A 25,844-nucleotide genomic window follows, 5' to 3' on the forward strand; every position below is an offset into this window, starting at 1 on the left:
GTTATATAAAAATCTAAGTACTCTGAACCAGTGTAATTCAAACCCATGTAACTAAAGGTCCATCTGTTCCTCCTCCTTCTCTAGAGTCTATGGGAAAGCTGAATATTATTTCAAAATATAAAACTGAATTTTATTATATCTTCAATTCCTCTTACTGGTACAATGTTAAAAAGTGTTTCATTATTTATTTTTAAATGTTTTTCTGTTTCAAGGAAGTGGACCAAATAAAAACTTTCCAAGTCCCACTTAGGTAGAAGTGTGCAAGTTAACATTTAACCAACTTTTGAAGCAATTACCTTGCAAATGGAAGATGCATAGACTTGCACTGTTTACTAACCCGTTTCTTCTTGCTAGCTGGCAGTAGGAAGGGACTCTGATGGAACTATTTTTGAAAAGAATAAAGAAAATGAACAGAATTTCTAATCTCATTAAACCATGTTTGTTATTAAAGCACCAAATTATACAAGGTTACCGATAGTAATAGAATGATTCTTGCATTGGTCTTCAATAGTTCAAGAAGAATAATGTGATGATAAGATCAAACACAGCTCATCCTTAACCATGCCGTCCAAAGATAATCACCACTAATACTTTGGTATAAGTTTGGTCCCAAACTTTCTTCTGTGCATATAAATAAATACACATGTGTATCCCACACAGGTACAGTATCTCTACACATGCAGTGTTTTCGATCCATGGTTGGGCAGCAGCCATCTTAAATGACATGTGGATTGACTATGTGGAGGTCGGCACCCCTAACCCGCGCACTCCACGCTGTTCGAAGGTCAGCTGTATATGCAATATGCTCATGTCTACATATGTACTATGTGATATATTATTTGATTTTATAATGTATTTTTAAATGGTGTTTTAAAATTCAAAGTCTGGGTGATTTTAAAATAGTTTTTAAATTTTGCTGATCCATATTTGCTAAATTTTCTCACATGCTTTCTGAACATGTGTTTTAATTATTTAGTCAAGACCATAAAATCAGGCAACCGTGTTTTCCTATCACAGTGCTAACATGCAATAGAAACAAGGGTAAATCGACAAGTTAATTTTAAAATTCATATAGAAATGCAAAGGACCTAGAATAGCTAAAACAACTTTGAAAAAGAAGATCAAAGTTGGCGGTCTACAGTAACTATAGTCCATACAGTAACTGAGACAATATAGTATTAGCACAAAAACAAATAAATCAAGGAAGTAGAACAGAGTCCAGAAATAGACCCACATATATTTGGTCAATTAATTTTTGACAATGGTGCAAAAGCCAAATGGGGAGCCTAGGCTTCCACACTCATCAGGCTATAATAAGGCAACTCTTCTCCAAACTAGGGGTACAGTCAGAAAAGGTCGAGGGGGGAGCTGGGACATCGGTGGTCATGAGTGCCACAGCAATATCAGTGAAGGACACAAGTTCCCTCCTCACTTTGTAATAACTCCCTTTCCTCTGGGGTGGTGACACAGGTGTCTAGCAGAAAGCCAGGATTTTCACTACTCTTTAATGGTAATAACCACCCCCTTCAATTTGCCCCCAATCCTGGTGTCAGTGGAGGCCATAAAAGTCATGAGGCACACGGTGGTGTCAGCCTGATTTCCCAGCCCCATCCATCAGTTTGGAGAAACCCCTCCCCACCAGGGTGTCAAGAAAGACTGAGTGGGGGAACCGAAACTTTGCCCCCCACTTGGCAGTAAGTGGCATTTCCCTTTACCACAGGCACAGTGTCAGAGGGAAGCTGCTAAAACAGCTTTAAACAAGATTGGGAGTCTCATAATATAATACCTAAAATGTTCAAAATATAATAAAAATAACTCATTGCACCAAGAATTAGAAAAACTAAATTTGAATGTAAAACAAAAATCGACAGACACTAACACCAAGATGACATATATATTGGGATTATGTAACAAGCATTTTAAAGCAACTATCATAAAAGTGCTTCAATAGCAATTACTACAAAGAAACAAAGTTTCAGCAAATAAATAGATGATATAAAGGAAAACGAAATGGAAATTTAAAACTGAAAAACATAATAACTAAAATAAAATAAATTAAAAACTCAACAGCAAAAGAGAGAAGACAGAGCGGGGAAATAATCTGTGAACCTGAAGAGAGAGCAATAGAAAGTACCCAATCTGAGCAAGAGAGAAGAGATTGAAAACGAGTTAACAGAGGATCAGGGCTATGTGGACTATAATGAAAGATACAACATTCAGGCCATCGGAGTCCCAGAAGGACAGGAGAAAGGGGGCAGGGCCAAAAAAGTTTTGGAGAAATAATGGCTGAAAATGACCCAAATGTGGCAAAAGAAATCAATCTGCATATTCAAACTGAGTAAACCCCAAAAAGGATAAATTCCAAGAATCCATGCCAAGACAGCAATAGTGGTCAAACTTCTCAAAACTAAAGACAAAGACAAAAATCTTAAGAGCAGTATGAGAGAAATAACACCTTACCTACAGTTAAGAATGAAAAATAAATGAAATAAGCATCTGACTCAAAGTTAGAAAGGTAAAAACAAAATTAACTACAGAAAAGCAGAAGAAAGTACCACTAAAGATAAAAACAAAAATTCGTAATTTTGAAACACCAAAGTAGTAGAACTCCAAATTAAATCCAAAAGATGCCTCTTTTAAAAGAAAAGAAAAAGAAAAACCACAACCACCTAACCTGGTGGGGGTGGCGGAGAAGGACAGGGAAAAGCCCAAATACACAAAATTAATCAACTGGGAAAGCACAACACAAAATTTAAAAAATAACATATAGCAACTCTCTGCAAATCTACTTGAAAACATGGATGAATACATACTTTTCTAAAAAATAAAAAAGAATAAAACTGACCACAAAAGAGAGAAAGAAATTTTCCTAATTATTTAAATTAACAAAGAACAACCACTTCCACCAAGAAAGACCTAGGTCCAGGTTTTACAGAAGAAGTCTATGAAACTTTTAAAGAAAAAATAATTATAATACTATGTCATTTTTTCAGAGCATAGGAAAAAGAAAACATCCAAATTCTTTTTATGAGTTTAGTGTATGTAACATTTTTATCAATGCCTAAAGACTGTACAAAAGAAAACTTCAAAGAAACCTCACTTCTGACTGACAATAAAATATTCCTAAACAAAATACTGGCAAAAAAGAATTGAACAGCACATTAAAAGAAAAATAAATTATTTCTCAAATTTATTCCAGAATTGCAAAATCAGGAAAGCTACTACTAAATAAGTCATCATATTAATACACCTGGAAAAAAAGACCATGTGATCATTACCATAGGTGCTAAAAATGAGTTTTGCAATAAAGGTAAGGAGGAATATGAGATAGAAGCTGGTGGGGGTCTATAAGTAGAGTGCAAGGTTTTCTTTTCTTCTCTTTTCTTTTTAAGATGGGAGATAACATTTCTGCATCTCGAGCCAACAGTAAAAGACAACTCAAGTTGTCAACAGGAGCCCAGTTTAGTAGATGAGAAGTCCATTCTAAGCAGCACAAAAAGAATGAGGAAGCATTCCCTCTAATCATATGGAGAGATCTCAGGATATATCATATAAAAAAAACAGTATAGAATGCTATCTTTTGTATAAGAAAGAAAATTAAAAAAATATTTATACTCGTATGTTTTATTTTAATATAAAGAAACAAATGAAAGCAGTTACCTGTGTAGAAGATGTGGGGAAAGAGAGGAGAATGGAGAACAAAGTAGCCAGAGGCAGAACAGCAGCACATGTGAGATGTCATTCTATACTTTTTTATATTGGTCTGATTTTAGAACCATTCTGTATTACCCATCGTCCTTCCCCCAAAACAGAAAGAAATTTCGAAAACCGATATGCAAAAGTTAGTCTGTTAATAAAAAGTCCAAAAACATGAACACTAAAGTTATATGCTGACCCTTCATCCTTCAGCTTCTGCATCTATTTATCCTAGTTTTTACTTTTCCTAAATCCAGATGCTGATCTCAGCCCCCTTCAAGTTCTCCAAAGAGAGCCATACAAAAAGCATCTGAGTACAATGTTGACTCTACTAAAGATTTTTTAAAGAGCCAATGAAGGGACAGAGCTTTACATCACATAACTCACAACAGACCGTTGAGCAATGTTTTTAGGGCTATCTGTTCTCCAAAGTTCCCTGAGGGATGGATGGTGTGACCCCTCCCCCTTCTACATCTCGCCAATTAGCTTCTTTCTCTTATTCTCCAAGTCAATTCTAGTACTGACTTTACACTTCCCTTTACATTGCTATATCTGATTCTAGTCTTAGTAATTGACACAGTGAAAAGCATCTCTTTTCCTTAGAGGGTGCTAAATGTATAAGGCACACCTCTGCTCACTGCTTGTCCTAGGTATCAAACTTGTAATGTTAGCAATGACACCTTTTGGAAACATTATTCCACAGGAACTTTTACACAAATCCTTTCTTCATCCAAGTGTGGATTAAGCTAGACAATGAAATACCTACTCGTTGGCTAGCTTTTATAAACATTCTGATAAGGAGCTAACCACTGACTACATAGGTTGACAGAGTTCCTATCTTCCTACTACAAAGACTATGCATTTAGGAGACTTACATATGACTTTTTAAAGTTTCTAAAAGGAGTGACATGCAGAAATTTAGAAAACACAGGAAAATACATACACAATAAAAAGTAATGCTAGCTAATAGTTATTGCACTTACCTTATTGTCGGGACACATGCTGGCCACATGAACCACTTACACTAACCCTTTGTAGATAGATATACTACCATTATCCACACCATGCAGATGAGGATACTGAGGGTCAAAGAATTTAAGGTCAAGGTCACAGAACCAGAAAGCAGCAGAGCTGGGATCTAAATATGGGCAATCACATTGAAAAAGCTACCCTCTAAAGCATTAAACTGCCCCCAGATTCAATCAAGGAATTTATCTACAATTGGGACTTTACTAATCTTTTTTTAGTTTATGTATCATATATATTTTGCCTTCTCATTAGTTATTCCTTCAACAATTAGTTTTCCTATTTAGATAACTGAGTTAATTTCATTAATATTTGATCCTTTTTGCTTCCTGATTTTTCTATTGATTTTATTATCCTCATGCTAGATTATAAATGCTCTTTAAATATTAATATTAATGCTTTATATGCCATATGTTTAATTTTCCCAGTCTGCAATTTACCTTTCATCTTTATGATTTTTAGCCTTCTAAAAAAATTATTTTTAGAAAATCCATCACTAGCTTCCTTTATGGTTTCTATCTTTGTTTCTACGTATAGAGTCCTCTCCTACATAATGTGAATTCATTTGTAATTTCTTCTGATTTTACATGATTTAATTTTTTTACATGTAAATCCATTTAAAGTTTATTTTAGAGAATGGTATAAAGTAGCATCTGCCTCAATATTTTTCCTCAAGTAGATTTTTAATTATGTCCATCTTTTTTTAATAATACAAATTCTTTCCTAATTTGAAATACTACCTTTCTACTTATGTCTTTTATACTTTTTAGTCTGTTTAGAGGCCATTATGTTCTACTGAGCTGTATAATCCTGTGTTACTCTTAATCAAAACCTAAATTTTATATAAAAAATTTCAATAACTAATTATACCAAATGATTATGTGCTATTGTCCCTTTAAAATTAATATTATCATCATTACTTTGCAGAAAGTTTATGGTATAAATGTCTAACCTTGATGCTACTTAACTAATCTCCAGTATTCTCAGTAATACTAAAAAATTACACTACTTACACACAAATTCTACTTACCTCAGAAAGAGTGCTCATTTCAATTGCAGTTATCAAGTTATTGTTCGTGAGTGCTTCTATTTCTATAAGCTTTTTATTCTGTATGTGTAAAAAAAAAGAAAGACCCTTTTTAATCAATTAAGATTTGGACTTTATATCATACATTAATGAATACCATCAGCTGAGAAGACTTAGAAAATTACATGGGGCCAAAAACTAGATCACATTAAGCTAAATAAAATGGTAGTACACTGTATAGTTCAAATACACATACACACACACACACACACATACACACACATAAACACACACATTTTGAATGCTTTTGAAGTATTACTCATAAATTTTCCTACCAAGGAAAATTTTGTATCTTCTTATAATAATATTAATAATACATTACATGGCAAGTGAACATAGTTTGTCAGCTATAGGAATTTAACCCTCAAGTGCAGTCATTTTTCCATTTTTAAATTAATTTTCACTCATTTTAGAATTAGATCTATAGTTGCAGTGTAGCAAATCATGGGGTCTTACTGCCCTGTCTATGGACAAGGTTAGAAATTGGAAGGAAAAGCAACTACTACAATCTTCAATCTGTTTGTCCAATGAAATGCTGGGATTAAAGGAGAATACAAATAGTCTGGGAACTCCCTTCCTTTCAATTCCCTGGAAGAATTACACCTACCTTGTTAAAAATGTATTAATGCACCAAGCTTTGCTTATGATAGTCAATCAAATGTTGATCAAAGTATTATACTAGTTAGCAGAGCCACAAGTACACATTTACAATGGAGACTTAAGACACCGACCGGTTTTATTGGTTTGCCCATTAACATAGCACACTCTTTCAATATTTTTTTGCAATAATTGGAGATTTGAAAAACATTTTTAGAGCTTCTATAATAATATAGTTAAGATTTTAATTATAATTTAGAATTCAAGCACAATATAGTTTCCATACCAAATTATTTAGCTTTAGGCGAAGAAATGTGTTCTCGAAATTCAGTTTCTCCACTTCTTTTTGCAATAACATCTTTTCAGTTGTAATTCTTCGAGAATTCTCTTTCTCTCTACTAAGAGCCTGAGCTAATGCCCTGTTGTTGTGCTTTAAAGATATTTTGAAAATAGAAGAATTGTCTGTAAAAAAATTTTAATAGTTAATAGTGAGCATATACCATAATAAATTTTCATATTCCTTAATGAAACCACTTTAGACAAAATGTATTTCACTTTGTAAGTTTTAACTGCAGGTTGGAAAAGAAGATAATGACAATACAGATGCAGTTTTGAAAAAAATGCACTTACAGTTTGGAACTGAAGAAATAAAAGCTAGGTAGAAGATGATGAACAAAAGACATGTGAGAAATGCAGGATGTTTGTGAATACAGTTAGGAATAATACTAGGATTCTAGTATAGACACAGCATTCTAGATAATTAGATCAGTCACAAAAATTAAAATCTTAATACCTGCTGCCCTATCTTCCTTTCTATCTCTGACTAGGAGGTAGAATGGAGAAGCTGATCCTGCATTTCTAACTGGAAATGTCCCATAGGAATTAGGATAGACAATCTGTGAAAAATTGAAAGCCAGATTCTGTGGCTTCAGAACTGAACCAATTAGTCAGTGTTCCCAAAGACCAGTTTTCAAAACCTTGAGTGAAAGGGAGCATGCTTACTATGACATTGGCTAGACCATCTGCATGAACCCTGTGGGATATTCTACCTCCACCCCAAATATCCTGCCTCTCATATGTAGGCATCTATTACAATCTAAACCGACCCCTTCTCTTTATAAGCACTATGCAAACATAATTTAAATCAGAAATGCTTTTCTGTTAGCAAACAAACTTAATTGTGAATTCCTTGCTAAAACTCACCTTAAATATAGTATGTTCCTTTTGTACACTTATGGCATACTTGTAGTTTCATAATTTTGATTTACATGCCACTATTCAAAAACATATCCCAAAGAATAAAGTATAAGTATATACAATGTTTATAAAAGTAACAATATTTTTAAAATACTCAGGCAAAGTCTGGGCATCTAAAAAACAGGGTCCAAAAGAGTACTTTATCTTTGGTACAGAGAAAGAAGTTTCACACAGCCACCTTTAACATAGCAAATGGAAATAGAGTAGAACCAGTTTAGGACTTCCAGAAGGTAAAGGATAATAATGTTTTCCCGTTGCACTCCTCAAACTCAGTATATTCCTTCATAACAGTGAGTGTGCAATGGTCCCGCCACAGAGAACAGGACAAAGCCACAATAGGAGGTGGGCTACTACATTGCATGGCCCTAGGGACCTGGGTAGGGGCAACCTTGTGATTAAAGATACTCAGAAGGTTCGGCTATTCACAAGGCACAGTTACCCTTGCCAGGAGTTATATCAGGAAACCTGCCCTGCTCCTGCTAAGATGGGCATGAAACACTGAGATATTTTCTAAAGTAATGAAAATTTATCTTGGAGAGCTTTTCTTTCTCTCTCTCTCTCTCTCTCTCTTCTCTCGCACTCGCTCTCTCTCTCACAACCTTCCGACATCTTAGCTCCAGAATCCATGAAACCCCATCCCTAAAATGCTCAGTGCCCTCATGATACGCTCTGGCTATATAAAAAAACCCCCTATCTGGGCCAACCACCTCTAGATTGCCCATCATCAAATTGCTACAGCATGCCAGAACAATCACTTTGTCAAGCTCTTTTCTAAGAATGTCACATTGGCATTTTTCTTGCAGTACAGGAGGTAGCTGCCTTAGGCTACGCCAGCCTCACTGCTGAAAATTCAGCTGTCACCACTGAGCGTAAGTCATCATAACCATTCAACTAACAGGATTTGAAGGAGGTAGGAAGGACTGAAAAGGGAAAAAAGTATCAGTTAACAAAAATAGTCATTTTAGTCCTTTTCTAGACTTGATAAAGTACAAAATACTCTATTAATTCTCCAGGCACAAATAAAAACGTGTGTATACTTTAAAACTAATGATAATGCACTTACTTATTATTTTTGTTTTGATTTTTGAAGCAAGAGAAACATTCAACTTAGCAGTCCTTGAAATTCTTTTGTCTTTCACATGTCTCTTAATTCCTGAGGTAAAAAGTGAGCCAGTTTCTGTCACTGGGTACTCCATCACTGAAGGAAAAAAAAAAAAAAATGAAGGAATAAAAAAAAAGGACGAAAGGGAGGGAGGGAGAGAGAGAAAGAAATCATAGTATTGATTAAAAAAGAAAAAAGAGCAATTGATAAATTTATTCTAAAAAAGTAACAATCATAACTTAAATGATATAATTTGCACATAAGTATTTACAAAACCCTTTGTATAAAATCTGAAAGTATGAATGTAATCAAGTGGTTTAAAGTAGAATCCAAAACAGTAAATGACTCTGATTTTTCATTTAAACCTATGCTCTTACATCTGTGTGCCAGGAGCTAGGCTAGGCTAGGGACAGGAAATGATATGGTTGTATAGGAATGCATAATTACAGATGCATAACCCAACGTGGGTATAGGCACTGTTTTAATACAATGTAAGAAGTATAATCTTAGATATGCACAGAAGAGCTACACCTAATCTTACTGGGGCGGGGGGGGGGGGGGGGGGGCGTGGTGTCAGAGGAATCGGCAGGAAATCTTAAACTTATCTATTTGTCTATTAGAGTTATGATCTATTGAACCTGAAAGTATCATAGTGGAAACAAGAAGATAATCACATTCTAATAGGACAAGAATAATGGATATAATACACGAAGCTCAGAAAGCGATTAACTCTACCTGGGCTAGGGAAAAGGATCAGAAAAGCTTTTACTTGGTACAGGTGATACTGAGCCATGTACTTGGACAAGACCAACCTCCCAAGCCCCGCCCTTCCCCAAGCCTCCTTGCCTCCATCTGCAGAGATCTGAAGACACTCCATTACCAGCACCTGCGTAACCCCCAATTCTCAGCCCCTCCATCACTACGTACCTCAAGTCCACAGGCCTAATCTCACTATGCTCATTATGTCAATCACCACAAGAACCCCAGCCTCCTTCACCCTCATCTCCCTCACCCTAATCCTCCTCCAGCTCTGTACATCCCTCATTCGGTCCTGCGGGTAGGCTGAAAAATGCCCCCCCCCAAAGATATCAGGTCTTAATCAATGTCATTTGAAACTTAATGTGGAAAAGGGTCCTTACAGATGTGATTAAGGATCTTATGATGGAGAGATTATCCTGGATTACGTAGCTAGGCCCCCAAATGACATCAGTAGCGTCCTTACAGGAAAGAGGCAGACATTGGAGTGATGTGGCCGGAAGCCAAAGATTGCTGGCAGCCACTAGAAGCTGAAAGAGGCAAGGAATGGATCCTCCCCAGGAGCTTCCAGAGGGAATACAGCCCTGCAGACACCTTGACTTCAGCTCAGCGATACTGACTTTGGACTTCTGGCCTCCGGAACTGTAAGAAAATACATTTCTCTTGTTTGAAACCACCCAGTTTGTGGTCATTTGTTACAGCAGCTACAGGAAATGAATCAAATCTCCACATCTCACTCTTGCCCAACTCATGAAGTCCTTTGGAATTTACCATCCACCATCATCCAGACCTCTAGCCTCAATCTCTTTCCTAAACATTCCTTTCATCTGCTTGAACCAGCAGCCTCTCCTAGGGGGAGTGAATTCTCCTGCATTCCTGTCAGGCGGTGGCCTTTGTTTCCCCATTCATGCTTGCAGACTATTCATCCTCCAGCTTGAATATAATGTCATCAGACTCTAATATCTCTTACCCCTTCCTCAGTGCTATTGCCAACTGCCAGCCTCTTAGTTAGTTGATAATTCCATGTCCTGGCTCCCCGTTACTCTGAGAACACTGAAGCACCCTGTGGAGGGCTCTCCCGTTACAATTACCTACCCACTATGCTCCGCATCTGTGCACGTGTCTTCTCTCACACTATCATGGGTAAACTATCCTTCTCAGGCCAAGCGTTCCTTACTTAGAGGTCCATGCACTGGATCTCATGCCTTCCTACCTCCTCAAAAGCGTAACTCCAACAATTCTTTCCTCTACTGGATCATTCTCAGTCGTTTCCTTCTCCACTGGATCATTCTCATCAACATACAGACACACTGCTGCTTCCTTCACCTTAAATAACCCTCTCTTGTTCCCGCTGCATTCTCAGAGTACTACTCCATTTTTCTGCAGACCTTTACAGCAAAACTCCTTGAAAGAATTGTTCTATACTCACAGTTGCCAATTCTCTCATAAACCTACTTCACTCAGGCTTTTACTCCAATTACTCCATCAAAACTGCTTTTGCCAAAGTTTCTAAGGTCCGCCACTCTGCTAAATCTAACAATGGTCAATTCTCAGTTCCCACCTAACTTGATCTATCAGCAGCATTTGATATGGTTAATTTCTCCTTTCTCAAAAACTATCTTTCCTTGGCTTGCAGAACACCAGCCTCCTGGCTTTTTCTCTCCCTCCCTAACTGGCTGATCCTTCTCAGTTTCCTTTACAGATTCTTCCAGACTATAATAGGTTATCTCCTTGGATCGCCTGTCTGTCTACACTCATTCCTTTGGTGATTTCATAGTCACGGCTAAAATACCACCTAGCCAAGAACTCAAAAATGTATGTCCTCGGTTTAACTCTTCCCTGGACTTCCCTGGATTTATATACACATAGTCATCTACTCGCAGTTCCACTTGCATAATGAAAACAGGTGTGTCAAACTTAAACTGCCCAAACCTGCTGCACTCATAGAGCTGTCTCCATTTCAGTCAATAGCAACTCCATCCGTCCAATTGCTCTGGCCAAAATTCTCACTCCCACTTTACCTTCACAATACACTTAGAATCCGACCACTTCTCAGTACCTCCACTGCTACCCACTTAGCCCAAGGCACTGACATGTTTCACCTGAATTACTGCCATAGCCTCTTATCCCCCTACTTCCACGCCTGCCCTCATTATTCAAGTGTTTTTATTGGTCTATACAATCTAAAACTCTCCAATGGTTCCCATTATCTTTCAGAGTAAAAGCCAAAGTCCTTACAATGGTCTAGAAGTCCTTCCACCATCTCCTCTTCCCATTTCTCTAATTTGAACTCCTCTGCCTCCCCCGTAGCCCATTGCTTTCAGGACACATTGGTCACCAAGATCTCAGTACTCCTGGCATCCATCAGGCATTCTTCAGCCTCAGGTCCTTGGTTGGTTATTCTCTCTACAGAGGAAGCTCTTCCTCCAGATACACAAATGGCTCATTCACTCTTCTCCTTCAAGTCTTTGTTCAAATGTCACCTTCGCAGTGAGGCCATGCACAACTGTAGCTCCTTCCCCTCACATGTCCCATAGCTCTTACCCGTCTCTACTTTTTCCACAGCATTTAAATCACTATCTAATACACTATAGAATTTACTTATTGTCTGTCTTCCCCAACTAGAATTTACTCTGTAAGGTCCAAGATTTTTGTCTGTTCTATTCACTGATATATTGCCCAACTCACATTACAGTGCATGGCAAAAATAATATGAACATAGTAAATACTTGTTGAGTGAATAAATAAGTCTTAATACCGGAGACTTTTGTCAGGTATCAAGATTAACAAAGGTGTTCCAGAAAAAAAGAAATGGCATGTGTAAATGCATGAAAACAGAACATTTAAGAAAATACAAGTCATCTCTTGCTGCTGGAATGTTACTACCCTATTTCTGTTTCCCGTTACAGCAAAACTCCTTTAAAGAGTTGTCTATACTTGCTGTCCCCAATTCATCCCCTCCCATTCTTTCTTTTTTTATTACTTATTATTAATTTATTTTTCAATTATATTAGACATTCAACGTTATTTTATATTAGTTTCAGGGATACAGCATAGTGCTTAGACATTTATATAATGTATGAAGTGATTCCCCCCTATAAGTTTAGTACCCATCTGGCATTATACATACTTATTAAAATATTATTGACTACGCTATAATATTATTCCCTACGCTATAATAAATTCCCTATTATTATTTACTTTTATATTCCCGTGACTATTTTGTAATTGCCAATTTGTACTTCTTAATCACTTTATTTAACTGTTTCACCAGGCCCCCAACTCCTCGTGGAATAGAGAACAAACATAGATATAGAGAACAAACTGAGGCTATCTGATGGTTATCTGAACAAACTGATGGTTATTAGTTAACCATCTATATCTCTATATATATGAGTCCGTTTCTATTTTTGCTTGTTTGTTTATTTTGTTCTTTAGATTCCACATATAAGTGAGATCATATGGTATTTGTCTCTCTCTGTCTGACTTATTTCACTTAGCATAATACTCTGTAGGTCCATCCATATTGTCACAAATGTTTAAGATTTTATCAATAAAAAGGAAAAGACATTCTAATGAATGGGAGAAGATATTCACCAATGATACATCTGATAAGGTGCTAATAGCCAAAATTTATAAAGAATTCATACAACTTAACACCAAAAAAAAAAAACAAAAAAAACCAATCCATTAAAAAATGGGCAGAGGACCTGAATAGACATTTCTCCCAAGAGGACATACAGATGGCCAGTAAACATGAAAAGATGCTCAATGTCACTAATCATCAGAGAAATGCAAATTAAAACCACAATGAGATATCACCTCTCACCTGTCAGAATAGCTGTAATCAATAAATCAAAAAACAAGTGTTGGCAAGGATGTGGAGAAAAGGGAGCCCTCAGGCACTGCAGATTGGTGCAGCCACTATGGAAAACATACGGAGGTTCCTCAAAAAATTAAAACTATAACTACCTTATGACCCAGCAATTCCACTTCTGGGTATTTATCCAAACAAATCCAAAACACTAATTTGAAGATATGGTCACTGCAGCGTTATTTACAGTAGCCAAGATATGGAAGCAACCTCAGTGCCCATCAACAGATGACTGGATAAGGAAGATGTGGTGCCTATATACAATAGAAACATTCCATATTACTCAGCCATAAAAATGAAACCTCCCTTTCTCTCCTGATCCATCCACTCCAATTGAGTTTTTGCTCCCATCACTACTGTATGCAAACTGACTGTTAACGTCACTAGATTGCTGTTGCTAACTCAAACACACAAGTCAAGGTCCATTTCTCATATTACTTGCTCTATGAGCAGTATTTAATATCTGATCATTCTCTCTTTGAAATACTTTCTTTAGCTGGCTTCCAAAACACCACATTCTCCTTCCTGGGTGTTCCCCTTCCTCATGAACCACTTCTTCTAAGCCCCTTCTGCTGGTTATTCTTCAGCTCTCTAACCTCTTGCTATTAGAGTGCCCCAGATTTCAGTCCTGGGGTCTCATCTATTTTCTATTTACATATACTCCTTTGGGGCTATCATCCAGTGTCCTGGCTTTTAAATCTAAATGCTGATGACTTGCAAATTCATATCCCCCATCAACTCCAGACTTATTCATACAATCGCCTACTCCTCATGTCCAAATTCGATTTCTAATATGATCCTCCAATTTAACATGACCTAATAACCTCCACGCCCACTCCCTCCACCCAAATCAGTTTCACTGTGTCCTCTCCCTCTCACTTAATGGCAACTCCAACCTAGTTGGTCAGGTCAGAAACCTCTTCTTTCCCATTCCTCATCTACTCTATCATAAATCCTGCTGATCTGACTTTCACAACCTAGCCATGTGGGCCCCTTACCACTATTTCTACAGCTACCACTTGGATCCACGTTGCCATTCTCTCTCTTATACATCATTGCTACTGCTAAATAAGTGGTATCCCTGCTTCTACCTCCATCCCTATTTATTCTCAACCCAGGAACCGAAAAGATCCTTTTAAAACTTAAGTAAATTTGTGTCACTCCTCTGTTAAAAACCCTCCAGTGGCTTTCCATCTTGCTTAAGACTGAAGTCATAATCCTATATGTACTACACGACTCGACACTTCCGTTCCCCAGTTCTCCATCAGTACCTCTCTAACCTCTTCACTGCTCTTCCTTTTGCTCACTAAGCTCCAGCCACACTGGCCACCTTGGCATGCTCCCACTGGCAGAACCTTTGCATTCCTTTTTCCTTTGTATCAATTGCTCCTTCAAATAATCACAGGGTTTGCTCACTTCCTTCAAGTCTTTGCTCAAACGTCACTCTCTTAGTGACCTTTCCCAGACCAAACTATTTCAAATTGCACAACTGACCCCCTTTCCTCTATTGACTTAATGTCTAACACAAAGTTACATAATTTTCTTATTTACTGTCTGTCTTCTACTACTAAAATGTAAGTTCCATGAGGGCATGGATTTTTTATCAGATTTGTTTGTTTCTGTACTCTTAGTGCCTAGAAAACGCACATGGTAGCTACTACATAAACATTTTTTGAGAAATGACAATGAATAAACAGAATAAATTTTAAATAGTAAAAACTGCCCAATATTAGAATGAGTCTTCTTTGAAAGTGTGAAGCAGATGTTAAGAAACATCAAGCAAATAATGGCAAGATGGTTTTAGAAGAAATTTCTGAATGGGGAAGAAACTGAACCAGGAACCTTCCAACACTCGATGCTCGATGCTTCTTCTAAAAGTTTTGCCTAAAAGAAACTTCAAGTAATAATAAAGATCATCACCTATTCCACAGGTAGTAAAAGACAGGCAAACACAGAAACTGCATGCAAATTGTTGCGTCTCACACACCTGAAAGGGATCCTACGGTAACACAGAAATGTCCATTTCTAAAAAAAAATCCAGTCAAGAAGATCAACTCTCAATTAGGAAACCAGAGCTGAACAGCCCTCCCAAATAAGTCAGTTCTTAGTTCCCTACCTTAATAAATGGCACTACCAATCAATCACCAAGCACCCACCCAAATACTCATGCCAGAAATCAGAGCCTTCCTTTACATTGCCCTGTCACCCTCCACTTTAACAACCTGACCATTTCCACTTTAGGAGCCAAAGCCAGGACCCTGGACTACCATTCCAGGGTGACTTACGATACAGAAATTGAGGTCTTATAAATAGTGGTTGGACTGTGTTGGAGTCCCAGTTCCAACATTTCATCCAACATTTCACAGCTATGTGATCTCTAAGTCTCAATTTCCAGATGTAGAAAATTATAGAAAATAAGGGCATCCCAATTATAGGAAATACATGAGCCAACGTGTATACAGTGCCTAGTACTGGATCTGGCACATAGTCGGCACTCACTAATAGTGTCGTTACTACCCTGCACCTCTTTTCTGGCCAGCATCTCAGCTATCTCTAAATCAGAAATACTCAGTTCCACCTCCAATTTTCCTGAATTGGATCCCTTCTCTAGAAAACTCATCGTCCCTATTCCCTACCGAAATCCTGCCTATACATCGAGACACGGTCCGAGTTCCAAGTTCTTCCCAGTCGGCCCCCATCTCTTCGCCGTCAGCCAGCCTCCCTTCCACAGAAGCGCTCCAGAGGAGAAGGCTCCTTCAAGAACTTGGGTAGGCGGTCACTAACGTGCATTCGGCAGCTACTCGTCTTTATCGCGCATCTACAACCGGAGAGATACTGCTCTAAAATACGGGAGTAGAGCAGTCACAAAACACAGAAATCCCTTCTTCAAGGAGCTGACCTTTCAACTGGCAGCTCGCTCCCCTCAACCAGCCAGGTGTTCAAACCCCAGGAACAAAAGGTAGCGACTTAGATCCAAACCAGGCACTCTCCCAACGAGCCCCCCGGAAAGGGTGCTGGGGCCCCGGTTCCGGACACCTGAAGGCGGAGGATGGGCTTGACCGCGGATCGCTGGGGGTTCGGCTGACCCAAGACTCAGGAGGACAGAGCCGGGAGGTTCGGCCCGGGAAAGACATGGATCCCACCAGACAGGGGGAGGCCACGCCAAATGTCAGACGTCACTGACTTACCGCTTTTTTTTAGCGTGGAGGGACCACCACCAAACTCCCGGAGCCCGGCGCCCGCAGCCAAAGCTCAGGTTTAAACTCTGCAGCCGTTGGCGTTTGCCACATTAGCCAATCAGGTCCCGAGAAGGCGGTGCAAAAGGGCGCTGTTACCAGGAAGTGGGAGGCGGAAGGGGCGGGACCAGGCGGAGGACAGGAGGGGGCTTGGCCAGGAGAACCGAACTGCCCCAGCGGGTGGGGAAGGGGGCACCCTGCGGCTTGAGCATGGGTTACTGCGCTGCTGCCTGATGAAAAAGGAAACGATCCTTTGACAAAACTGTCTCTATCAACCAGAGGTCTAAAAGGCCTGACAGCCACCTGAAGTTTGTTGGAAAGTTTTTGTTGTTTATGACACTATTGTGAGACTGCCAGCACACATCTTACCTTTTCTTCTGCATCTTTGCCCTATGATGCCTGCACCGTTATTTAGTTTTCACTTGGAAAAAGAGGCAATGAAATTTCGTTGGAAATCCTGGATCTCATCAATATTTAGGTCTTGTGCTAATGGTCTGTTTTAGCTACATGTACAAGAATAGTATTTTCCAATATACACAAAATACATAAAATATATATTATTATGCACTTTATGTTCCAAGAGAATTAGCTTAGTTTCCTTTCACAAGTGACTTTCATAATCTATACAAATAATTTGGAAAAATTATGCAGAGAATAAAATTTACTTTTTGTATGCCATTAGACTGAAAATGAAAATAGGCTGTTAAATCTAGGGTTTAATAATTGATTATGCAACGATATAGTCAACTTCATACTCTTGTCAATATTTTGTTCATTTAGGGACATTCGAGGCTCACACCTTTCCATTTTACTTTAGAGAATCCAGAGAAATGAAGCAAAACATGACTTTGAGTTAGACCTTTTAGTCTAATATATTTCAAAATCAGTCGCCAAAGAGATCTGGCTACATGAATCTTGTGTAAGTCAAAACGTATTTATTTTGGTCCAGCTGCTAAAGTTACAGCATATAGTACAGTACAAACTTCAATAATAGTGGTTTAGAATGTAATATACTGGTTATAGAAATTTCTGGTTATCTAGGGGTTAACTAGTACTATATCTTGTTTACCCATCCTGACACATTAAATGCTCAATATTTGTTATATGTTGTTTTTAAATGAACCATGTCATGGCTCTGCCATTGAGTGGTTATTTAATTTTCTCCAAGTCACTTAATCTTTCTGAGTTCTTGTTTCCTCATTTGTAAAATGGAGGTTAATAACAACATCCAATATATTTTTATGATGGTTCCCAATCAACAGACCCTTTTGTTCAAATACAATAATATTGCTTTCCTTCTGACTCATTTTGTAGCTATAACTTCAAAAGCAAAACAAATAGAGGGAAACTGGGCAGTCAGAGGTAGGAGGGATGTTAAAAATTTTATCAAGACGTGAATGCCAACATCTCTTTTTCAAAAAGTGCTTTTTCAGAGAAGTTGAGAGAATTTAATGAACCAAGTGCTTTTTAAATTCTAAAAGCTCTTGAAAATGTAAATTCTTATCATACACAACCATAAACTTAAAAAGTATAATTAATTGGGCTGAACTTAACCCGATCTCAGATTGCTTTCGGGTATTTTGCCTTTTGGTATAATGGATAGAGGCAGGTGCCCTGGATTAGGAGTGTGAAGATGCAGATAATTGTATCTTGAATACACATTAGTTGTATGTTCTTTGTTGCAAGCTCCTTATCTACAAAATAAACCAATTAAATTAAATGAGCTCACAGTTCTGTTGTGATACTCTCCTGCACAAGGCACTGGTTTTGCTTGTCTCCCTTCATTTTCCTTTATTCTTATTCTCATTGGTTGTCTGATTTCCTCTCTCTAAAGGTAGATTCCAGTCAATTAAAATCTGATTATCCTACCCCACACTCCCCACACTAATAAAGGGGTAGAAGGAAAGGGAGAAGAGGAAGGCTAACCGCCAAACAACACAACAAAATTCTTCTTTAACATCTCAGCATTACTAAAACAAAAATCATCCAAGAAAAATCATCCCTGAATGCCCAGGAGAAGACATACTGCAAATCAATAAACTAATAAAAGAAAGTGAAAATAGTGTACTTACATCTTATTAAACCACCGGATCCGTCTGGCAGGTTGAATTGCACCAAGAAAAACTAGCCCAGGCTCCCAGAAGCAGGAAAGGACAATGTGTGGTTTAATGCAGTTCCGGAGATGACAGAGATGTGGGCTTCCAAATGGGCAGGAACAGGGGGCCCTGGCAGCAGACGGGGACGCAGCCCCTGTTCAGCCTTTGAGGATGCCACTGCTCTCGCACAATCAGCAGTAGCCCTACGTGCTGCCGCCGGGATCATCACTGCGGCTGTCTCTGGAAAACGTGGCATGACTGTGCTGCGGTTCCCCCGTCCCTGCTACTGGGCATCACTAGCTCCTTTTGCTAGGCCTGGATCATAAGCTGCAAGCCCTGGCTGCAAGGGAGTTCTGGACCTTCAGCCTGTGTCTGACTTTTTCAGCTTCGTAGTGAAAGGCCTCCCACCTAGACTCAGGAAAGGCATTTTGAGCTGGACCATCAAAAGAAAGACAAAGGTGCATTTCAGTATTTTATGCTACTTCACTGTAATAACTATCTCTGTTTTCTTTGATGAAAAGACTTCCTGCTGTGCCAGGCAAGGGATAGGTAATAAATGCAGTAGCATCGGACACCATATATCGAGAGTTTACCACGTCCGGGCACTGTGTCAAGACCTTTATATACCTTTTTAATTCTCACAGTGATCCTATGTGGTGGGTACTGTTATTTCCTTCTCACATTTGAGGCAACTGAAGCACAAAAAACTGAAGTAACTTCTGCAAAGTTTAGTAAGCAGTGCTGCTGGCGTGTGAACCCAGGCAATTTGGCCTGGGCCTCTGAGGTAACACAAGAGGCTTGTCATCTGTCACTTCAATTCGAGGCATGACATCCATGAAGTGAATTTCCCCATGCTGCCTGCATGCCAGCCTTCTCTTTTTCTTCAATGTACGTTTTTTGGGGGAGTCCCTTTTGCTCCTGGCATTATGCGAGGAGTGAAGATGGGTGAGGTAAACGCTCTTTCCTTAAGGGAGAAGGCCCACAAGCAAACAATCCATTCCTTTACATTAGGATAAGTAGAGACCTGAGGTGCTTCAAGATTGCTTCTCTGGTCCGGGCAAGGGCAGGGAATATGTAATAGGGACACCAAGGGCTCTTACCTCTAATTGAGATATGTGTGTGGGGGCGGGGAAGAAGGGAGGCTCCCCTCTGGAGGGAAACTATAATCAGAGGTCTTAGTCTACCCTGGGGCTGGCTGGCTATCCCTCCAGCAGCAGTTCCAATTGCAGCTCCTTCCCCTACATACACAATACTAGTCCACATGCTGGTGGTCTATATTAAGAGACTTGTGTGGGTCTACTTCACAACCTCTGTCCTGTGCCTCCATAGTGAATTACAGAAAGGTTTAAGTATTTCTTTACTCAAGATTTCCATTGATAAAATCCAAACCATACAACGTGGAGGCTTAAAAGGCAGCTGTTGTGCCCACTGGCTTTACTAGTGGACTTACACTTAACACGTACCATCCAACAGTGCAGGGCCCTGAAGCCCACATCTCCAGAGTTCTCTCCACGTGGACATAGTTCCCTGGCTGCTGGAGAGATCTCCCAGTTGATCTGTCTGTACCCTTCCTGATCACATCCCCCTCCTCCCTTCTACTACTCACTGCAAATGCAAGGAAACAGCACTTGTGGAAAATAATGAATTCTGCTGGTAAAGTCCCTGGGGAATACCTAGGTGAAAATGTTCAGCAGGCATGCAGATGTCAAACAGGGAGCTCCAAAGAAATGTCTAGATTTGGGAGTCAGTGTGAACAGCAATAGAAATCACTGCAGTCGATTAAGTTATGGAGGAAGAGTGTGTAGAGCAGAAAGAGGGTAGAAGGTAGACCTGGTGAACACCGTGTATGGAGGAAAAATGAAAGGGCAACAGGAGAGGCAGTGAGAGGTGGGAGGAAACACTGGCCCCCTGGAGGCCAAGGGAGGAGGACCTCATTCAAAGAGGGGAGAATAAATCTTGTCTTAAGCAGCAGGGAGATGTGAAAAATAACAGCCCTGGGAATGAATAGTTAAGGAGTCACTCATTTCTCAGCAAAGAGGATGCAGAGATGAGAACATGCAATTCCTTAAGGATTAAAAGAGAAGTGACAATAGTTACAGGGGAATACAGGGTGTAGGGAGGGTTTGTATTCTTTTCATAGGCTGGGGGAAAGCTAAAGGGGGAGGAGAATGGATGATAGAGAAAAGAGGTGGGTAGTAATGGAGCAGAGTTCTGTGGTTCCAGAGGTTGGAAAAAGGACCAGCCACGGACTGAAGGGCTGCCTTTCCTCTGAGGCAGGAAGAAGAGATGAAAGACCAGATGTAGACATAGATGAGTTTGAACACAAAAGTGCTTTGTAAGCTTTCAAATTCATGCTATTGTAAGTTTTCAAATTCATGCTGTTTAAAACTTTTGCTTACTTAAAAAAAAGCCATCTCTACATTTAAAACATTTTGATACTTTCATTTAATTTAGTAAAAACTAAGGTCAGAGACATTATTTGGACATGGGCCAAAACTTTCTCATCTCATGGCAGTAAAAGGAAATAATTAGTGTGTGCCTAAAACTCTCAGCTGTTATGTCAACCACTATACAAAGTTACAGCCTCTTAAGATACAGTTAGTTATAGAAAAAACATAAAAAGTACTGGTTTCAAACTGAGTTGCCTGCTGACTAAAGCACTGCAGAATTTGAGAGGGAAAAATAAATACACTAGATTGCAGATTCCTCCCAATGTAAAAATTTCAACAATAAATATAAATAAACCCAAACAAATAGGCTCATCGAATCAAATTATTCTAAGTAAGCCAATGCAGAAACCTGTAAGTAGCTAAATATTTATCATAACAGTTGATTATAGAAAACTTTGTATCTTCTCACATCACCTTAATTTTATTAAGACAGGGTAACATAGGTGGTTTTCTTAAGATCATATTTGCCACTTTTTTATATGTAAGTAATGAACTATATAAGGAGTGGTAGAAATTATTTAGGAAAAAAGGATAAACGGCTAATACATGCTAGATCCTATGGGGTTACAATGATAGAAAGTTCATACTGACAAAGAATTTTACAGACTAGTAGATGTGACGTAAACATTATTACCAATGCAAGGTGGTCCGTGGTCATTGCCAGAACAGCAGCAGAGGAGAGACTGATTCCTTTTTGGTTGTAGATCCAGGAAGCCAACATGGAGGACAGTTTATATGACCAAGGGGATTGTGGTAGGCTAAAAAAAATGGTCCCCCAAAGATATATTGACTTCCTAATTCCTGGAACTTGTGAATAATATATGGCAAAATTGTGGGTATTACTTTATTCTGAAAAAGAGTCTTTGAAGATTTTGAGATGAGGAGATTATCCTGAATTATCTAGGTGGGCCCTAAAATGTCATCACAAATGGTCTTATGAAAGAGAGACAGAGAAATTTGACACACAGACTCATAGAAAGATAGAGAAGAGAGACATGCGGTGACAAGCTCAGCAATGTCAACAGTCACCAAAAGCTGGAAGAGAAAAGGAACAAATTCTCAGGAGAGCCTTCAGAGGGAGTTTCCATGCCGACAACTTGATTTTGGACTTTCGGCTAGCAGAATTGTGAGAGAATTAATTTCTGTTGTTCTAAGCCACGAGTTTGTGGGAATCTGCTACAGTAGCCTCAGGAAACTGATACAGGGGTCTTGAGGGATGAGTAAGGTTTCACCAGATAAGAACTGCAGTGTGTGGAAAGGGGCATTTTATTTTGAGAGAAGGGCAGGGTAAATGCAATAAAAATGGGGGTGGAGGTGGGGAGGGAGAATGGTTAAATTTTCTAATGAATATTTCAGTTGAGGTGTGATGTAAATACACAGGCTAGGCAGGAAAGGAGAGATAGGGCAATTATTAGGCAATGAGCATGCAGGGAAGTTTGGTGGGTTTTTTTGTTTTTTTTTTAAAGATTTTATTGGGGAAGGGGAACAGGACTTTATTGGGGAACAGTGTGTACTTCCAGGACTTTTTTTTTTTTTCCCCAAGTCAAATTGTTGTCCTTTCAATCTTAGTTGTGGAATGTGCTGTTTACCTTCAAGTTGTTGTCCTTTCAGTCTTAGTTGTGGAGGGCGCAGCTCAGCTCCAGGTCCAGTTGCCAGTTGCTAGTTGCAGGGGGCGCAGCCCACCATCCCTTGCGGGAGATGAACCGGCCACGTTGTGGTTGAGAGGATGCTCCAACCAACTGAGCCATCCAGGAGGCAGCTAAGCTCAAGGTGCCATGTTCAATCTTAGTTGCAGGGGGCGGAGCCCACCATCCCTTGCGGGACTTGAGGAATTGAACTGGCAACCTTGTGGCTGAGAGCCCACTGGCCCATGTGGAAATCGAACCGGCAGCCTTCGGAGTTAGGAGCATGGAGCTCCAACCGCCTGAGCCACCGGGCCGGCCCACAGGTAAGTTTTTGATCAGAAAAGGGATATAATCGGGGCTATGCAGAAGATACATAACTGTGTGAAAACTTAACTAACTGGAGTTGAATATTTATTATTCTTTTTAAAATCTTTCTCTTAAGAGTATGTAGTCAAATACTGGGATCTAAAGTTACTTGGATTCATTAATCCCTCCCCCTCTTCTTTCTTCAGTGTGACTGTGTTATTCATTTGAATTATGGTTACGTTTAGTTTTATGTCTGTTTGTATATAGTTTTAGAGTTTTTCCCTACCTTTATATGCATGTGTGTTTATACTCCTCTATATATTTTAGTGTGTGTAAAAGTAACTAATTTCAAAAGTCAGAGCTTTATAAATAGGTGTATTCGAAAGCATCACTCCTCTCTTTTTATCTTCTATTTCTTTCCCACTCCCAATTCCTTACCACCTACATTAGTTTACAATTGCTGCTGAAACAAATTACCACAAATTTCGTAGTTTAAAACAACCGAAATTTATTCTCTGATAGTTCTGAAGTCTGAAATGAGTCTTATGGTGCTAAAATCAAGGGGTCAGCGGGATGTGCACCCTCTGGAAGCTCTAGGGGAGAATCTATTTCCTTGTCTCTTCCAAGTATCTAGAGCTGCATTCCTTACATTCCTCCACTGAAGGTCCCTTCCTTCATGTTCAAAAACAGCAGCATAACATTTCTTTTTTCATTCTGCTTCCTTCTGTTTCCATTACATGGCCTTCTCTTCTGCCTGTAGTCAAATCTCCCTCTGCCTGCCTTTTATAAGGTTATTTGGGATTACATTTAGGACCTACCCTCATGATCCCAGGTAATCTTTCCATCTCAAGATACTTAATTTCATGACATCTACAAAGACCTTTTTTTCCACATAAGGTAACATTCACAAGTTCCTGGGATTAGAACCTGGATATTTTGGGTGGTCGTTATTCAGCCAATTGTAGGTCACTAATCTAAATAGTTTCCTGTTTATGCTTCCTGTGTTTCTATTTGCATAAATGATTATATACATGTATGTTTTCTCATTTCCCACTCTTTCTTACACAAAAAGTGACATACTATTAAAACTCTTACATTTTGTCTTTTTTACTTAACAAAATATCCTGGAACTCATTCTACATGAGTTCATAGAAAATAACCTCATTCTTCTTTATAGCTTCATAGTACTCCATTGTATGGATATACCAGTTTATACACATACCTGTGTATAGGACTTCAGTTTTTTGCTGATATTTTGCAATTACAAACAATACTACAATGATTAACTTTGTGCATAGAATTCTCGTAATTTTGAGGAGTATCATCAGGGTAAATTAAATTTGCATTTTACTTATGATGAGTGAGTTTAAATATCTTTCACATTTGTGAGAAGTAGGTGAGAAATGCGTGTGTGGCAGGGGGAAATTGTCTCCCGGTTAGTAATTTGTCTCTTGTCTTTGTTTTACTTTTTGTTGTTCAAAAGTGTTTTTAAACATAGTCAAATTTATCAATTTTATTTTTTATTGCATCTGAATTTTGAATCATAGTTAGAAATTCTTTTCCTACATTAGGCTGAAAAGAAAATCATACATACTTTTTTCTAGGATTTACATGGTTTAATCTTTGATACTTATATCCCTGGTCCATTTGGAGTTTATTCTTGATTATAGTGTGAGACTTGGTTCTAATTTTTATCTTTCTCTAAATGTTAAACCAGTTGTCCCACCAATATTTATTAAATTGTCCATCTTTTTCCAAGAAATTTGAGATATCATGTTTAGCACATATTAAATTTCCATATGTATTTGGATATAGTTCTGGGACTTTATACTTTATTCCACTGGTCTATTTGTCTATTCATCTACCAGTACCATGAGTAGATAAACAAGACAGATTTATGGTGTATTTTAATGACTGGTAGGGCTAGTCTGCTCGTAAACTTTTCTTTTTCAGTGTTTCCTGGCTATTTTTGCATGTTTATTTTTCCATATGAATTTTAATATCAACTTGTCTAGCTCCATAAAAACCTTGCTGGTATTTTTATTGGTATTTGTTAAATTTATAAATTAACTTAGAGAAAACTGATATCTTTATGATGTTATGGAATATCTTTCCCTTTGTTAAAGTCCATTTTTGTATCTTTCAGGGTGCTTTAAAGTTTTTCTCATATAAGGTTTGCACTTTTCTTGATAACTTTATCCTGAAATATTTAATCTTCTTTGTTACTATTGCATTCTCTATTTTCAGGGTATAAAGTAAACATATCCATAAAATCTACCTTATTGACTGTGCTATTTACATCTATATTTATTTTCCTTACTTATTTTTTTGTTTACTTGGTCTGTTTATACTAAAAGTGGCATATTAAAGTTTCCTACTGCTAGTGTATTTCTATCTATGTTTCTTTGCGTGTCCTACAATTTTTGCTTTATAAATGTGTTACTGAGTTATTTGGTGAATAGAATTCGTAATGGTTATATATTCATTGTGAATTGTGACATGAAACCACGTCATGAGTCAGGGACATTGTGTTGTTCGGTCCCTCACTCCCAGTGCCTAGTCCATAGCTAGTAGTCAGTAATTATAGGTTGAACAAACCTTCCGTCTCTTATCTGACTACTAATGTCTGAAGGGGTAGGTGGGTTTACATCTATCTCATTGGCTTATTCCCTTCTAAGACCCGGTCAGAGGAATTAGGAACAAATCATTATGGACTCTGGGAAAGTCCCTTGAAAA

The 25,844-nt window shown here is 38.5% G+C and overlaps 1 protein-coding gene across 1 annotated transcript in view; it reads right to left on the reverse strand.

The window, feature by feature from the left end:
* SGO2 (shugoshin 2) overlaps positions 1 to 16,697 on the reverse strand; it is a 33,605-nt gene extending 16,908 nt beyond the window's left edge. The window contains 5 exon segments of the mRNA XM_033113112.1: positions 297 to 382; positions 5,753 to 5,830; positions 6,693 to 6,868; positions 8,727 to 8,861; positions 16,584 to 16,697. Of these exon segments, the coding sequence (XP_032969003.1) occupies positions 297 to 382; positions 5,753 to 5,830; positions 6,693 to 6,868; positions 8,727 to 8,859 (473 nt within the window). The 5' untranslated portion in view covers positions 8,860 to 8,861; positions 16,584 to 16,697.
* Between the last annotated feature and the right edge of the window lie 9,147 nt (positions 16,698 to 25,844).

The sequence above is a fragment of the Rhinolophus ferrumequinum genome, chromosome 8 (assembly GCF_004115265.2).
Source record: "Rhinolophus ferrumequinum isolate MPI-CBG mRhiFer1 chromosome 8, mRhiFer1_v1.p, whole genome shotgun sequence".
NCBI classification, from domain to species: Eukaryota; Metazoa; Chordata; class Mammalia; order Chiroptera; family Rhinolophidae; genus Rhinolophus; species Rhinolophus ferrumequinum.